At 38.2% G+C, this 18,726-nt stretch overlaps 1 protein-coding gene across 1 annotated transcript in view; it reads right to left on the reverse strand.

Annotated features, from left to right (window-relative positions):
- The window catches only part of NaCP60E (Na channel protein 60E), an 898,928-nt gene that overhangs the window by 4,337 nt on the left and 875,865 nt on the right, over positions 1–18,726 (reverse strand). Inside the window, exons 30-31 of the mRNA XM_073956139.1 lie at positions 7,395–7,622; positions 7,091–7,261 (exon numbers count right to left, since the gene is read on the reverse strand). Coding sequence (XP_073812240.1) covers positions 7,091–7,261; positions 7,395–7,622 — 399 coding nt within the window. The remainder of the gene's footprint in view (positions 1–7,090; positions 7,262–7,394; positions 7,623–18,726) is intronic.

Below are 18,726 nucleotides of genomic sequence, written 5' to 3' on the forward strand. Positions count from 1 at the left end.
ATAACCTGATGTATGAAAATGAATGAACATTTTTGAACATGATTTAACTTTGCGCAAAATATTACGACTGTCAAATTTTGGATCGAATTGGTTTATCCGTTGGAGAGTTATCGTGCGCCACTACACATGGTCCACTACACATGGTGCCTAAGCGGTTTTTTAAGCTTTCGGGGCATTTTCTCATGAAGTTTGAACTTGCCCTGAAAAAAGTTGCACCGGCGCACAATGTGGCCAAAAACAGAAGGAGTTATCGTAGGTGCACCCATTTTGGTATACGTACTTATTATTGACTTACAATCTCCAGGACAAAAAATGGGATGGTCGGTTCACGCTTTTTTATAGCCCCCATAGAACCGTAACTCCCGATTTTTAGTATTCTGTAAGTTTTAGTCACAATGACCAACCGGAATGACTGAAATTTGGTGTTTAGTCTTCGACAGAGGTATAAAACATTCCAACAGGGAATTATGGGTGTAAGTCCACGTTTTGATATAGCACCCATAGAACGGTACCTCCCGATTTTCGGTATTTTGAAGCTTTTGGCCTCATTATTACACCGAACTTGCTGAAATTTGGTATTTAGTCTTCGTTGAGAGTATAAAACTTTCACCTTGAAGTTTGTCTGTATAGGTCCACGCCTTCATATAGCCCCCATAGGACGGTACCTCCCGATTTTCGGTATTTTGAAGGTTTCAGCCTCATTATCACACCGAAATGGGGGTTTGTAGCTTTCCACCTGAATTCTTTCGGTATAGGTCCTCGTCTTCATATAGCCTCCATAGAACCGTACCTCCCTATTTTCGCTATTTTTAAGGTTGTGGTCTCAATATCCACCCGAAATTACTGAAATTTGGTGTTCAGTCTTCATATTTTTTGTGAATTTATATAATACATCATACTCTTATCTTTAAATATGAGGTTTTTCCTTTAAAACGTTTTTAGAATTTTGACTTTCGCTGTTCACCATTTTTTTTAATTGATATTTTTAAAAGCCTCTCGTTCAAAAGCAAAATTATTACGTACTTAATAAGCTTACCAAAAATATATGAAGATCGGTCCATTCGTTTTCGAGCTATAGCCAACACCCCAAAACGCTCTCTTAAAAAAAGGAGTTAACCCCAGAGTGAGGTGGTCACTGAAAAAGAGAAATAACATGTTCGTCTGCAAACCTCTGCAGCTGGAACCTTTATACATTTAAAGTACTCATTTTTCGCAACTCAAATAGCAAATAATATCGATATACACTTTTATACAATTTTCCCCCTCCACTAATTTTAAAATTTGGTTCACAAAATCGGTGTACTAAGTACCACAGACTTGGGTTGCTGTAAACACCATATGATCACTACCCAGCAAAATTTGGGTTGGTAAAACTGACATACCAAAACATTGGGGGAAATGACATGCCAAAGCATTGGTGAAAATTACATGTCAAAGCATTGGTGTAAATGACATGCTTTGGATCGAAAAATGAATAGCATCTTTTGGGGTCCACTCTCATATAACATTCATCGATGAAGATGCTGAAAAGATGACATGCCAGATCACTTGCACCCATGATTGACTGACATCTTTGGCATCGAACATTTTGCTGGGTATTTACTCCCAAACAAAATTAAATATGTGTTTATTACATCCAAAGCAATCTTAAAAATTTATTTTGGAACGATAAATTACTTTAAATATTAAATTATTGAAGCGTAATAAAAGTTATTAATTTTAGTAAAATAAGGACAAAAATACATATTTCCAACAATTATCGGATTTGAACATGGAAAAATCTACTTGACAAATCAGTAACAAAATTCAAATTCTTTCAATTTAAAATGTTTACTATCAATTCTCATCAATAAATTTGTATTCCGAAGTACTTGATTTTGACCATTTTTGTCCACGGTCGTGACACTGTGCGGTGTAATGGGGGCAGCGAATATCAGTTGTTACAAGAACAAGTAAGAATGTATCAGTCAGCTGTGCTGACCGAAATATAACCTCAGCCACCGCCAAAAAAAAAAAAACAGTTTGGAAAAAAATTTGAAAAAGTTTTAAAGTTATCTTGCACAATAGCCATATGTGCCGACAGGGTTTTGGAGCTTTTGGACCATACCTTAGGAAGTATAGACATACTCCCGAAACAACCTACTGGAAAAAGAATCAAAACTATGCGAAAGGAGCTCTAAAACTTCACTTTTTCCGAATTTTGTGTTTGAGGTACCCGAAGGGGGGGATCGATATAGTCCATATTCGAACTTGATTTATGTCTGCTAGAAATATAACGATGTGCAAAGTGGACCGATGTGGCCCATCTTCGAACTTAAACTAATTTTCCGTTCCAGAGTTATCGTACGCTCCAGTCATGTGTATATGGTATGGTTTGCTATTACATTTGAAAAAAAAAATTAAAATAATTTTTGCGAGAAAAAAAATTGGTTTCAAATCCGTTTGCGTTCACAAAATTGTCCAATGCTCGCAAAATTTGTTGCGGTTTTCATTCTCATTTAAAGAATGCGTATTTAAAAATGTCCTATTTATTTTTCTGTGAAAATGCATGCATAAATCGCTAACAGCATTCCATATCTATTCGTAGATGTTTAAACATTTAATAAACTTATACCTATTTTCGCGAAAAATCAACAAATATTAAAAAAATCATGAATAAATAAAATTATCCTGTCCCAGAGTCCGTACAAACCTCTAAAAAATAAATTAAATATATCTACAGAATCTAGACAATGTAATGTAAATGTAAATATAAGCGCGCATAAAAGATTCCATATATGTAAAAATTTTCAAAAAAAATCGAGTCTTAGTACGCGGATTTGTCAAATTATGAGAAATTCAGTTATAGGTTTTTTTGTGGGGGTTTTCAGACTTAAACCACTATAACTTAGCCACTTGTTAACCGATTTAAAATAATAGTAGCTTATTCAAAAGATATTATTCACCCCTTTAAAAGGAAGAGGGATCAAAAGAAATCCGTTGTGGAAAAAATAAGATATGCCCGTTTAAATTTGAAAATATAAGAAACTCAGATGTTCACTACTTTTACTGTTATAAAAAAAATAAAACGAAGTGACCCAAACGAAGTAAAGGCATTTTCGTTCTCCATGGATCCCAACACGATGGAATTTTGCATCAGAACACTTGAATATTTTTCGGGTCAAATTTTGTAGCACAATGTCATTTATCGACATTTTCCGAAAAGTTTACACATTCTTAAGGCCAAAACTGCCTGAAGGAGCGTTCCAATGCTTTTGCGATGTATTAGAGAGTTTTCAATTACTGTCTTGGCTACAATGTTTGTCTTTGTGTTTGATCGAAAATCTCAATGGTTTGGATGTTATATGCCAAAATATCCAAAAAAAGCCAAAAAAAACATAAAGTCAAAATCGGGAGGCTCGATTTTCACGGTAGATATATGTTCCAGTGGACTTTTTTGCTCAGTTCAATCCCAGGAATCAGAAACGCGAAGGGCTCATTAAGGTTTTCAAATCGCCCCGGCCTAATAAGGAGCCAAAAACTTTTTGGCTTCAGCCCATTTTTCTACATTGATCCCAACACAGCTTTCACGTAAATTAATTTTAATGGTCGACATTATGGGATCCCTCCTAAAATACTTCAATTTAAAGAATTTCAGTCATACTATATAAAATATGTTAACAGTTCGCGAATTCTGAAAGGGTGAAACTCCGATTCATGGATTGTAAAACATTATAGGTTTTTACCATATACCCTCCTTAGCATAAATGCTGAAGGTATAACCACTGGTCATGTAGTATTCGCAAGATGTTATTAAAAAAACAAGTAAGTACGTATCAGTCAGCTATGCTTACGGAGAAATACCCTCAGCCACTGACTAAGAAAAAACAACAAAACCAAACACAGTAATTATGCCGTATATAAAATATATTGATTTTATATCACGAGTTTGCTTTAAAATCTGTAGGTACCGTAACGTGGGCAAACATTTTTGGCAACTAAACTTCCTCAAAAAGGACTCAAAATCTTAAATTATGTTCAAATAAGTTTGAAAGAAATTTTTTGGAAAAGTTTTAGAGTTATCTTGCACAATATCCGACAGGGGTTTGAAGCTTTTGGGCCATTATCTTAGGAAGTATTGACTTACTCCAGAACAAAATATACCATTGTAAATGAGGCAGCTCCAACAATCTACTGAAGAAAATAGTCAAAACGATGCGAGAGGAGCTCCTAAACTTCACTTTATCCGAATTTTGTGTGGGAGGTTACCGAAGTAGTGGACCGATATAGTCTATATTTCCATTCCATACTGGACTAGATGAAATAATACGATGTGCAAAGCCTGCATCAATCAAAAACTCCCTGCGAGGATTATCTTGCGGATTTGCCATTTTGGTTGGTGCTGTCAGGGTTTCTTGGAGCTTTTAGGCCAATATCTCAGGAATTATTGACTTACTTCGCCAAAAAATTTTACAGTCGTACAGCGAGCCACAAAAAAAAACTTACTGAAAAAAATTCAAAACGATCCGTGAGGAGCTCTTAAACTTCACTTTATCCGAATTTTGTGTGGGAGGTACTCGAAGGAGTGGACCGATAAAATCCATATTCCAACCTGATACATGACTGGATGAAATCATACGATGTGCAAAGCTTGCACCAATCAGAAATTCCCTACGAGGATTATCTTGCGGATTTGCCATTTTGGTTGGTACCGTCAGGGTTTCTTGGAGCTTTTAGGCCAATATCTCAGGAAGTATGGACTTCAGCAAGAAAAAAAATTGTACCGTCATAAAGGGAGCAGCACAGAAAACTTACTGAAAAAAATTGCAGAACCATCCGAGAGGATCCCTTAAACTTCACTTTATCCGAATTTTGTGTGGGAGGTACCCGAAGGAGTGGACAGATATAGATCATATTTGAACCAGATCTATATCTGGAAGGAATAATACGATGTGCAAAGTTTTGACCAAATCGATTGCTCCCTTCGAGAGTTATCGTTCAGACCATTTTACAGACAAATTTTGAACTTTTGTGGGGGAGGTACCAGAAGGAGTGGACCGATATGGCCCATCTTCGAACTTAAACTAAGTTTGGACAAAATATTACGATACCCAAAATTTGGTTCGAATCGGTTGAACTTTTCGAGAGTTATCGTGCACACAAGCCAGACAGACAGACAGACATTTTTCGTATCAAAGTGTATATGGCGAAGAACAAAAATCATTTGCAATTCCATTTGAAAAAAATTAAAAAAATTCTGGTTTCAAATCTGTTCGCGTTCACAAAATTGGACGATGCGCGCAAAAGTTATAGCGGTTTTTATTCTCATATAAAGAAAAAAATATTTAAAAATATCTTATTTGTTGTTATGAGAAAATGTGTGAATAAATCGTTAACAGCATTCCATATCTATTCGTAGATGTTTAAATAGTTATTAAATTTATTATTTTTTCGCGGAAAATCAACAAATAATACAAAAAAAAATCCAAATTATCCTGTCCCAGAATCCGTACAAACCCTCAAAAAATAAATTAAAAAATATTTGTGGAATCTAGGCAATGCGTAGAAAAATATGATACCAAATTTATAGAGATTGGGTACATAAATTGCATATTATAGCAACAACAAACGAGAAAAACTTTTTGTTGGAAAACATTGTTGCAAATATAATTTTTGGTTTGATTCGAAAAATTAGAAAAAATATTTGGGAGTTCTCCAACTATTTCGCTAAAATCCCATACAATAATTAATGTGTACTGCTAAAACTTAATCAAGAAATATGGTTTACCATCGTGAAATCTGATTTGCTTACTGTGATAACTTATAAGGATAGGAAATTAAGAATAATATTGAAATTACAATCATTCAAAAATGTGGAAATTAAAAAGCCTATTATTCGCGAATTAGTTAAAATCAGTTCATGCGCATCAAGCGAATCAATCTCTTTCAATATCTATGCATATTTCGATGCTTCACTCAGCGGTCAAAGTGTGCCGCCAGTTGCATCACACAATGCAAAAAACATTAAAGTGGGTAAAAATCGCGCAATTTGCATACGATTTTGATGCGCATCCGGTTTCAGTAGCACCCATCAAAAATACATCTATATACACATATTTCAAACAGATTCTTCAAGAACCGCGGATGTGCCTTCACATTCTATTTTTGGTAAAAAACCCATATTACTGGCGAATCTCTGTAATTTATGACACTCGTTTTCTCAAATACATATTATAATCGCATATAAAGGATTCCGTTTAAGTAAAAGATTTTAAAGAAAATCGCGGATTAGTACGCGGATTTGTCAAAATAAATTTTTGCTGATTTTCCTATTTTCAGGTTATCTATATCCGCGGTTTTAGTGGATGGATTCGCGGATGGGCTCATTAGATCCGCCGTGTAAAAAAAAACTAAATTCACGTCTGGTTCAAAGGAAACTGAATGACACTTGTAAATTTTAAACGCAAAAAATAGGTTTTTTAAAAAAATTCACGCATCAAATATTGGCCTTTAGACTTCAATTACTACGATGCTGTAAGGAGCACACTCATTATTAGTTTTGAATATTATATTGTTGCGCGTCCGAATTATTAAAAAAATTCAAAAAACCCCGAAATTCCGGCTTCAAAATGTCAGCATCAATTTTAGGTGGATGCAGTGGATATATCGAAAAAAGATACACTAGTATCATATTGCCCATGAAGTATTCTTTGAGTCTTTCTTTGGGCATATGTCTATAAAATGTAAGGTTAAGCCAGAAATCGGAAGGGAGCATAAAAAAACTTGTTGGCTTCAACCCATTTTTACCTATTTTTCTACATTGATGCCAACACAGCTTCCACGTAAATTAATTTTAATGGTCGACCTTATGGGATTCCTCCTAAAACACTTCATTTTAAAGAATTCTGAATGGGTGAAACTCGGATTCATCGATTGTAAAACATTTTTGGTTTTCGCCATATACCCTTCTAGCCTAAAGGCTGAGTGTATAATTAATGATCTTAGCCCAAATTTATAAAGGTATCTACAATGCGTATACATTACGTCACCACGCTGTATACGCCACCGCACCTTTAGAAAGATTTCTAATATTTCTTTTATATTATCTTACCTATCGATGGTGAGGCCTGTGTCGCTTCTTCATCCTCCTCCTTATATTCCTCACTTTCACGATGCACCAATACATGAACCAATGTTGAATTTTCCGGTCTTAAACCCAGCGGCAATGCAGTTTGATCTGGTGATGGTTTTGTTACAATGACTTCAGGTGTTGGACCCTCAGCTGTGTGGTTTTGAGTAAGAGTTCGAATTTGTTCCAAATTAACAAATCAATCATGATGAAAAGAAATGTAAAGAGAAAAACAATTGGTTAGTGATCGCTGGTTCCAGGGTCGCAAAAACATCAACACACATACAGACAAAAGCATTTTTGTTAACTCTTAAAGCGCTTTGTGCTGACAAACCTCTTTCTAGGGGTGGTTTTTTACGTATAAAACTCGTAGCTCGTTTTCGTGTGGGCGTGACTACCGTTTGTTGGAGGTTACTTTGTTTGGCATCCAAAGAGGCGATAGTTGTTGTGTTGTCGGCTAATGTTGTGGCGAGGGAGGTGGTGGAGGAGATAGCGGCTGTTGTGGGCGAGATGCCTAAATTAGTGTCGGTTTTATGTTTGATTGTTTTTTGTTGTTGTTGTTTTGAGATGAAGGGCGAGGAGGGGTTGATGTAATATAATTTTTATTTTTTTTTTCAAATTAATTTGGATTTGGAGTAAAATATGACCACAGTGTTTTATTTAAATTTATTTGGGATGGTGGTGGTGGTTCGTTTAAGGAAGTTTAACATTTACGTTAACGTTGTAACAAACATCCACAGAAAAAGAACAACAACAAATAGGAAGATTTACAAAAAGAAAGGAAGAGAGAGAGAGAGTTGAATGAAAGAAAAAAAACACATTGTTAAAATAAAATGTAATTATTAAGAAAAATATTTAGAGAAAATGCATTGTTGTTAGTATTGGGGTATTCTTTTCTGGCGTTTTTTTTTTTTTCAAACATTTAACTGGTTTAAATTTTTTATTCAAAATACATCAATATGGGATATTTACAAGCGGGTTTATCACAAAAATGCATGGAATGTTGTTGTGTTGTTTGAGTTGTGTGGAGGGTGTGGCGGATTTTGTACACAAAAATTGTTTATTTGCCATGAATGGATGATGGATGGATAGATTACTAAGCCAAAAATATGTTAATGTCTTAATGCGTATCAATGAACGATTGGTAAAATTGTAGGTGGTATACAAAAAAGCAAGCGTGTGTTGTTTTTCTTTAATTTTTTCTCAACAATGGTGTTCTATACACTGCATGTGATTGGTGGTGGGTGGGATAAGGTGTAATGTGATCTTAAATGGGTTAACATTTAAAAGAAAATTATATGTTCTTTGTTTTGGTTTTTGAGATAATTCTGAAAAATAATTACTTTTTCTATGCACTGATGGTGATGTTAAACTATCATCAACTGCATCCTGATGTCGCAAAAAGAAATTATAAAAGCTTCGGCGTCGATTAGCTCTAGGCGCTTCCACGAATATGCTACCACTTGTTGTTTTTTGTTTTTAATATTTTTTTGGTAACAAATGAACACAACAACAAGACAAGAATATTGATTGAAAATTTAAGAAGGTGAGTTATGATTTATTGTTGTTTGATTTTTAATGAAATTAAAAAAAAGATAATTTTTTTCACTTTTTGGCAACTTTTGACGAAATACTTAATGAACACAAAAACACATGAAAACGTTTACTTAACAAATTTACTAAAAACACTGATATTTTTATCGTGGAACTTAAAATAATCTAAAAGAAAATATGAGGCAAACATTTTTGGAACATTTAGGGTAGGTGGTTGTTAGGATATTAACCTATCATTTCGGCGTTTCTATATGTTCATCATATTTCTCATCGTTTCTACCAGTTGAGACGTAGTTTTAGATAGACTCACTGGAATTATGGTTTCGTGGAGTTAGGCCTTAAATGACCGTCCATTTAAGCATGCTAGTGTACAATTTTTTCCGAAAGCCACTAAATTTATTATTACTTAGTTTTGACAATGGTGAATAATTGGCTATGTTAACTTGTCACTTTGTTGCCTTACACCACTATGTCGAGAGAGAAATTGTGCCAAAAGCTTATTAAACTCGAAGTAAAAATGGTCGAGCCACTTTATTGTATACCAAAACGAATGTGTCGAGGAAGTGCGTCAATCGTGCTATGTATATCCTACCGTCCGTCGGTCAGTGGAATTTGGTCGCAATCATGATCGGATAGTAGCGAAATATTTGTGAAAATGGGAGCCACAAAGAAGCTATTCATTTTGTAAAGGTCGACTAATATTAAAATGTCAGAATAAATATGAAATAAATAAATAAATATCAATATATAAATAGATATATAAATTAAATCGGTCCGATTTTACGTTCTTTATCCCACCGAAATGGCTGAAATGTGGTATTTTGTCTACTCGTACGTAAAGGCTTGAAAACTTTTCTCCAAAAATTTTTTCGGTACAGGGAAGTTTTAAATAAGGTTTAAGTCTTCGTTGGAGGATTCAAGCCGAGAATTGTAGAACGGTAAAACCCGATTGTCGATATTTTGCCCAATTTTTCCCTTTATTACTCCTTTAGGGAACATAGGGTTTACAAGATGTTTCCACTTATTTCTATCATTACAATATGTTTTTATTTCATCAAAGGATATATTAAGTTTCTTGATGTCACACATATAGTTGACCATCCAACGTTTCAAGCTTGGCCGGAGGATTGTCTGCTCAATGTCCTCAAACAGGGGGGGGGGGGGGGGGTGCCTGACTGTATCAAATGCTTTTCATAAGTCAAGCGCCACCATCACTGTTCTATCACACGGCTGTCTCTGGTTGAGTCCTTAACAAATATATGTGGAAATGCGTGCAGCGCTGTTGTCGTGATGTGCTGCTTACGGAATCCATGCTGATAATCAGCATCTTGATAGCTATTCCTGATACTGGGGAGGACTAAGGCCTCAAGGGTCTTTGCTACGGGCGACAAAAGCGAAATCGGCCTGTACGATACACTTTTGCTGGCATCCTTGCCTGGTTTGCGTAGCGGGACCACCTTGCCCATTTTCCAGACATCGGGAACAATGAGGGTGGGTACCGACAAGTTGAGAACTTTAGTGAGATACTCCACTCCCGGCTCATCCAACTGCTTCAGCATTACCATGGAGATTTCATTAGGGCCCAACGCTTTGGATGATTTAACGTTCCTGATGACATTCGCAACATCATCTATTGTAAACTTTGGTGGTTCATCCTCGGCAGGATGAGATCTAATGCGACGTAATACTCTTCTCTTCGCCCTGTCACTCTCGGGTGCTCGACAAACTGTCGATTGAAAAAACTTGCGCACCTCTTCGGGTCAGTCAACGTAACGTCGCCAAACGTGACTGAGGTCCTATCTTCCATCCTTCCAGGGTTCGAGAGTGACTGATCCAATGTTGCAGTTCTTCAGAAGATTTAACCACTTGTTCCGCTTATATTCGCCGACCAGCCTGTTAACTTCCAGTGTCAGCTCCCTGACTCTGGGGTCATTTGCTAATCCCGTCGCCTCTGCTGGGAAGTTAGGTCTTACTTCGGGTATTCGATCAACAGGGATATGACGAGCGGCTGCAGCAGTGATGACGTCTCGGAACGTCCTTTCCGCTACCCGAACATCAGAAGAATTGGACAGTTCTCTGAAGCGGTGATTGGTGAACTCTCTGAAACTCGGACAATCAGCTTTCCTATGATCGACGTACGTACGGCGTTCAGAGGTGATGAAATCGGGTGGTCTGCTAATGGAGACAATTATGGAAAGATGGTCTGATCCAAGGAAAATGACGGGTTACCAACTGACATCGTTTGACAGACCAGTTGACACGATGGTTATGTCTGGCGAACTATGACGCTCTCCTCTAATCTGGTAGTGGTGCCCTCATTGACCGTGCAAACGTGGTCGTTTCCGAGGGCCGAATGCCACATCTCATGATGCACATTAAAGTCCCACAGGACCAGACGATTATGACCTTCCAAAAGCGGGCTAATGTCAGGCTCGTAATCTGAGATACAGCTATTTCTCGGGGGGATGTATACGTTCAGAAACTCTATCACGGCAGTTTCACAACTGACTGCTACCCCCATACATTCCATGTACGGGTCATTAGAGACAGGCGAGATAGGTGTGTATTGGACAGACTGGTGCAATAGGAAAGGTAATCCTCCACCTACCCCTTCTGGTGCGATCCTTCCATGACACGTTTTAACCATCACAACGTTGTAAGCTACAGTTGTTGTTGAGCTTGGTTTCTTGCACCGCCGCGACCATGATGTTCTTCCGACTCATCAAATCTACTATTTTCTTGGATTGGGACAACAACGGCTGGTGTTAAAGGCTGCGTGTGCAGTTGCTGCGGAGGAGTTTCATAATCAGAAGAAGAGGGAGTTTCGTAATCCGATGACGACACACTGGGGACTGTATCCACGTAGCATGCAGCAACATAGTCCCTGTCGTAGTCCCTCACGTGGATAAGTACGGAGCAACCCCTTAGATGCACCCACTCCTGACATCTATTGCATCTCACCGAAGCCTGGATATGGGTGCAGATGCGAATGTGACAAACTGAGCACAAATAAATTGGTCCTAGGTTTTCCTCCGTCGCGGCACAGACCAAAAGAATTCGGAGCAGGCAATCCGGGATCACAGCATCCGAGCATCACACAAATCCTACTTTTATACCCTCAGCATTTATGCTAACGTGGGTATATACACTTTCATACGGACAAAATGCGCCTCATCGAAATAATGGTTTTAGACCCCAAGTATGTTTGGACGAAATGTGTTTCAGAAAATTTGAAGTTGATTTAGCCCTGACCGTCCGTCTGTCTGCCTGACTGGCTGGAGCGCGCGACAACTCACGAACGGATCAACAGATTCGGTCCAAAATTTGGCTTTCGTAATATTTTGTCCAAACTTAGTTTAAATTAGAAGATGGGTTATATCGGTCCGCTCCTTTTGGTACTTCCCCCACAAAAGTTCGAAAATGTTCTGAAAATTTGTGCGCACGATAACTCTTGAAGGTAGTAACCGATTTAGTCCATAATTTGCGCATCGTGAAATTTCAGACTTATATGAGGTTCCAATATGGACTCATTTGGTCAATTTCTTCGGGTACCTCACACACAAAATTTCGGAAAATTTCAGTTTAAGACCAGTTCGAGGATCGCTTTGATTTTTGTTGTTACAACTTGAATTCACTGCCCTCCATACGACGGTACAAGTTTCATCAGGGGCAAGTCCATACATCCTTAGCCTGAAAGTTGCAAAAAAAACCCATTATGACACCGTGTGTAGTGATTGGAGCGCAAAATAACTCTCGAACGGATCTGCCGATTCGGTACAAATTTTGGCTTTCGTAATATTCTGTTCAAACTTAATTTAAGTTCTAAGATAACTCATATCGGTCCACTTCTTCAGGTACCTCGTATTACAAAAAAAAAAACGGGTTTATCGAAAGTTCTCACTTTCGTTTTCCGTCTAGCTGTTTTTAAACTTTCAGAAGTTATGCTAACGAGGGTATATATACTAGGGTTATAACTTTTTGACCTTTTTTCTCAAACATGAATGAAATTTTGCCTATTTGTGCCTAAAATAAGGTTCATTCCATTTAAAACCATGTTTATATTATAGCTTTTTGTAGGGTTAACCTTTTTTAAGTGGGGTACACACGATCAGTTTTGACTGTCAGTTGTGCTCAAATAATCGATTGCTTGCCAGTGTGGCCGCTAATTTTTGTCAGTCATCAGGCAACCACAAAATATTTTTTGGTTGGTGGACAGTTTGACATTTATCGATATTTCCGAAAAATCGACAGTCAAAACTGAGGATTTATTTGAAGTATAAGCAATGGAATTGACATTTGAAACCCATTGAGTTTGTTCAATCCTGTTATATATAAAAGTACTATAAGTATTGAAAATGATATGATTATATGATGTAATGATATGATGATAAAATTAGTGAGAAACAAAATGTTATGCCATTTTGGTTATATCGTGTAGCTCCAAAGCCTTGTTTTAGTTAAACATCTGCTTATAATAACTTCAAAAGTTTGTCAAAAAGCTCATATATAACAACTTTCAAATGACTTTGGGCATGCTGTTTTTACGGAATCACCATATAATTAAGATTTTATCTAATCGTAGGTAAAAACGAATCAAAATCTAATACAGGGATACGAGGTTGTAAAATAGTCATAACCCTAATATACACATTAGGGATATAACTTTTTGCACTTTTTTGCAAATATCAAAAATACCACCACATAGCCGTGTAGAGCATGAAAAACTATTATGAAAAAAGGTGTAATTTTTTCTCTATCGCGAAAAAAGTTTCCGCACCAAATGCATTGAAGTTCAGTAATGCATTTTTTAATTTTAGCTGTTATGACAACATATTTGCTTTTAATTAAATTTTTTATTTTTTTGTAATCTAATTTAAAATCATTACCAAAGCGTTCTGGACCAATTTGTTCTCAAATCGCGCGATTTCGGAGCATTTTAGGAATTTTTGGCACTATTGCAATTTTTGTTTTTTCTTTATAAACTCGGGAATTTTATGTTTATATTTATTGTACCTACCGGACAAGAGAATATGGTGTCATTTGCAACAAATTCGCGAAAGTTACAGACAGTTTTTAATGACTGTGCCTGTGAGAATTGTATTTTTGTCTATGAATATTTTTTCAAACAAAGCAAATTTAAAATTGTAAGTAGAAAAAATATCAAAAGGGTTTTAGTAATTACAGTCGTCGCGGAAACTTTTTTCACCGAATCGATCTTAGAAACGCGTTTTCATTATTAGGACAAAATTCCCCACGTGGTACTGGTGTTGTATTTTTGTAAAAAACATATACGATTCTCACAGGCAAAGTCAACAAAAACAGCCTGTAACTTTCGCGACTTCGTTGCAAATGACCCCATATTCTTTTGTCCGGTAGATACAAAAAAATAAACATAAAATTCACGAGTTTATAAAGAAAAAGCAAAAATTGCAATAGTATCAAAAGTTCCTAATATGCTCCGAAATGGCGCGATTTGAGAACAAATTGGTCCAGAGCGCTTTGATAATGATTTTAAATTAGATTACAAAAAAATAAAAATTTTAAGTAAAAGCAAATATGTTGTCATAACAGCTAAAATTAAAAAATGCATTACTGAACTTCAATGCATTTGGTGCGGAAACTTTTTTCGCGATAGAGAAAAATTGTCGCCGTATTTCATAATAGTTTTCCATGCTCTACACGGCTATGTGGTGGTATTTTTTTGGTTATAGCCCTAATACACATTCATATGTGCCTCATCGAAATAATGGTTTTAGACCCCAAGTATGTTTGGATGAAATCCGTTTCAGACAATTTGGAGTCGATTTAGCAATGTCCGTCCGTCCGTCGGTCTGTCTGTACGTCTAGCCAATTGGTCCAAAATTTGGTGTTCGTAATATTTTGTTCAAACTTAGTTTAAGTTCGAAGATGACCCATATCGGTCCACTTCTTCAGGTACCTCCCCCACAAAAGTTCAAAAATGTTCGGAAAATTGTGCGCACGATAACCCTGGAAGGAAGTAACCGAATTGGTCCATACTTTGCTCATCCAAATGCAGTTTAACTTTGAAAATAGTATCCGTTGCGAATCTCCTTCGCAACACTTTTGAGCGTTTGTCGGCAAGTCGTGCGTCAAAAACGGGCCACAAAATTGGAAAACCTCCTGAATACATAATTATTGGGAAAATGATGCTGATTGTGTAACCGGTAGCGGATTCGCCCATAGATTTAAGTTTCAATTCACACAGACTGAGGGTATATCTCTTTCTATAAAGCCGACTGATACTTCTTACTTTGTAAAAGCTGTTTATAAAGTGCTTCTGCAAAACAAATTTGGATACCTTCCCCTCAGAAGTATTATAACGTCGCCAATTTCGACATCTTTCGCCGCGTCCGAGGGGGACAAGGTGAGGACTTGTATAGTAGGTAAAAAGAGTTTAAATATAATCTTTCTATCTAATTACAGCAAAGGTGACATGTGCACGGTTAGGCTGGAGCATGGTACGGGGATGGCCACGCTACTGTCATCCATATACATGCCTTTTGAGGATCCAGACCCACCAAACCTGGATGTCCGACGGTTGCTCGATGATATGATGGGTACCTGCAACGTGATCCTGGGATGCGACGCAAACGCTCACCATTTTCAATGGTGCAGCAAGGACACCAACAAAAGGGGTGAGTCTATATTCGATTTTATTTTATCATATAATTTACGAATATGTAACAGGGGTAATGATCCAACCTTTAAAATTAGGAATAGGGAGGAGGTCATCGACCTAACTCTCTCTAATCTAGATGACTGCGTCCGAGGGATTGGAGGGTATCTAAAGAATGTTCCTTCTCGGATCATATAAAGATATCCTTTGATGTGTTTTTGGGCGGAGGTCGCCAAATTCGTTATAGGAACCCGCGAAGAACAAACTGGGATAAGTACACGGAACAAATGAGTTCTCAACCTACTCTTAATATTAATATAGAAGCAGTTGAGGATCTTAATGGGACTGTAAATAATCTTACAGACGTTCTTCTCCGTTGCCCTAAGGAAACCTGTCCACTAACCTATCCTGGGAAGAAATCTCAGCCCGTGTGGTGGAACAAGGAACTTGGCGAGCTTAGAAAAACCACCAGGCGACTATATAACAGGGCGCATGAGACTAAACTCGACATTGATTGGGACTCCTACAAGTTGAGTTTCAATATATAAAAGAGTGAGATCACGCGAGCTAAGAAAAAATCTTGGGTTAATTCCTGTGAGTCAATAGAAGGAGTCAACGACGCAGCTAGGTTTCGAAGATTACTCTCCAAGGACCCTAAATCCATCGGAAGTATCAAGAAGCATGATGGTGCGTGGACAGACTCTGCTACTGAGACTCTTAACCTCTTGGCAGAAACCCACTTCCCAGGCTGTAAGGATGCGGACACCGTCAATAGTGAATGTGACGACTTCCAAATTCAAGAGCCTATGGATTCGGATCTCATTGACAAGGTGGTTAACAGAAATAAGATTAAATGGGCTGTCAACACTTTCAAGCCATATAAGTCACCTGGACCGGATGGTATAACGCCGGCCATACTTCAATTTGCATCGCCACGTTTATATCAAATCCTGGAGGAAATCTATAGGGCGTGTTTGACTCTCTCGTATGTACCGGGTCTGTGGAAAGAGGTAAAAGTTACTTACATTCCCAAAGCGAGAAAACCTAGTCACTCTGCACCAAAGGACTACAGACCCATCAGTTTATCATCCTTTCTCCTTAAGACTCTCGAAAGACTGATCGATCTGGAGATACGGAGCCATGTGGACACCGCCTTTATAAGCAACTCACAGCACGCCTATATCAAAGGGAAATCTGTGGAGTCTGCCTTGCATGAGGTGGTTGGCTTCATTGAGAGGAATATGGAAAACTCAAACTTTACCTTGGCTGCCTTTGTAGACAAAGAAGGAGCTTTTAACAACGTAGAACTTGAGTCCATAAAACTCTCACTTAAGAAAGTTAACACACCTGAACCTCTAACTTGTTGGATAAATAATATGCTAGAAAGCAGAATTATAAACTCCAGCATTGGGGAGACAAAAATTAGGAAAACAGTAACTAGAGGCACCCCTCAAGGAGGGGTGCTCTCACCGTTACTGTGGCTAATTGTAATAAACAATATTTTGACTGATCTGGACAATCAAGTTGTTGCCTATGCGGACGACGTAGTGCTACTAATTTCAGGTAAGTTTCCGTCAACCATATGCAGGGAGCATTATCGACACAGTCGCGCTGGGCTAAGGCCAATAGCCTTGGAGTAAACCCAACCAAGACAGAACTGGTAATGTTCACGAGAAAGCGTAAGCTCGGCGTATTTGTACCACCAACACTGGATGGAGTGCAGCTTCAGCTCTCGCCCGAGGCAAAGTACCTTGGCACAATCCTGGACTGTCAATTGCGATGGAACAGGAATGCTGAGGAGCGGGCGAAGAGAGGATTGATTGCACTTTATTCATGTAAGAATTCTATTGGGAAAAGTTGGGGTCTAAACCCATCGATTATACACTGGTTGTATAACACCGTGGTTACACCCATCTTATTCTATGGTTCTCTTGTTTGGTGGCACTCACTGCGCGAAAAATCGACATCCAGTAGGCTTGACAAGGTGCAAAGAGCTGCCTCGATTCTCATAACTGGAGCCACCAGGAGCACACCACAGGCTGCTCTGAACGCAATGCTGAACTTAAAACCACTGAGTCTTAGCATTAAGTGTCAGGCAACTCGCAGTGCCCTACGGCTGCATGAACAGGATCTCTGGCGCGGTTGTGCCTATGGGCATGGATGTATCCTGAACGAATCAGGTATAAATGTGAACCAACGCGGGAAACTGAGCGACTATATATCACCAGTGCTGACATTTGACGATATAGACGTCGTTATACCTAGTAGAGACGACTGGAACCGCAGTAACCCCCCTCTGGACGGTCTGGAGGGAGGTACCGGGGCTAGCGTCTACTGTGAAAGGATATCTCTTGAGTACACCTACAGGCTAGACAGCAACTGTAGTGTCTTCCAGGCTGAAATCTTCGCGATTTGGAAGGCAGCGGAATTGATAAAAAGTTTGGTTGCAGTAATCTTTGAACCGGTGACTATCTTTGTGGATAGTCAAGCGGCTCTTAAAGCCATCAAATCCTGCAACATCAACGCTAACTAACAGCTTTCGGCTATGCTGGGTACCAGGACACCGCGACTATCTGGGTAATGAAAGAGCAGATGAATTAGCTAGACGAGGATCGCAGTCTACAGATCTAGCTATCGCTGACTCCATCAAACCACCCATTTGTTATTTCTTCCAAAAAATTGAAGCCTTCTCTGACGAAAGAGCCAGTGTATTGTGGCATAATGAACCTAGGTGCATTGTGGCAAGATCCATATGGCCGTCTCTGTCAGTCAAAAGAACAAACTCTCTGTTGAACCTGAGTAAAGCTGAAGTTAGAGTAACGACGGGAGTCATCACTGGACACTGCTATATCAGGGCCCTTACCATCAAATGGGATGACGATGTTACAGACTACTGCAGACTCTGTGAGGATGAGGAGGAGTTGGAGACGATCGAGCACCTCCTGTGTCGTTGTCCAGCCGTGGCTGGTAGACGACATAGGTTAGTAGGTGTTCACTTTCCACCGTGTCTAACTTTCTACTCAACTGTGGAACCTGCTGTGATCTACAACATCATCAAAAATCTGAAGTGGCTGGATGTTTCAAATATTCTGCCTACCATCAAAATAAAACTTTTTTCCTCCTCTAAAACTATTCCTCCCCTCTTAAACTTTATTGTAATTTATTTGTTCCTTACTTTTTAATAACTTCCTCTTTTTATTTCTTCCCTCTCTCCTCCCTTTTCCATCTCCTCTTTTCTTTAGAGCATTTTCCTCTTTTTTCCACTGTATGATCACAATGGACCGAAAGGTCTCCGAGTGACGCAATCACAAGTTAGTGGCTGCATATCCCCAAACCTAACCTAACCTATTACAACGTCGTCTGCATAAAGGACTGGGTCTATTAAGACCTTAATAGACTATTTATGATAATAACCCACAAGAGAGGA

The sequence above is a fragment of the Musca autumnalis genome, unplaced genomic scaffold (genome assembly GCF_047663935.1).
Source record: "Musca autumnalis isolate F117 unplaced genomic scaffold, ASM4766393v1 scaffold_5, whole genome shotgun sequence".
Lineage (NCBI taxonomy): Eukaryota > Metazoa > Arthropoda > Insecta > Diptera > Muscidae > Musca > Musca autumnalis.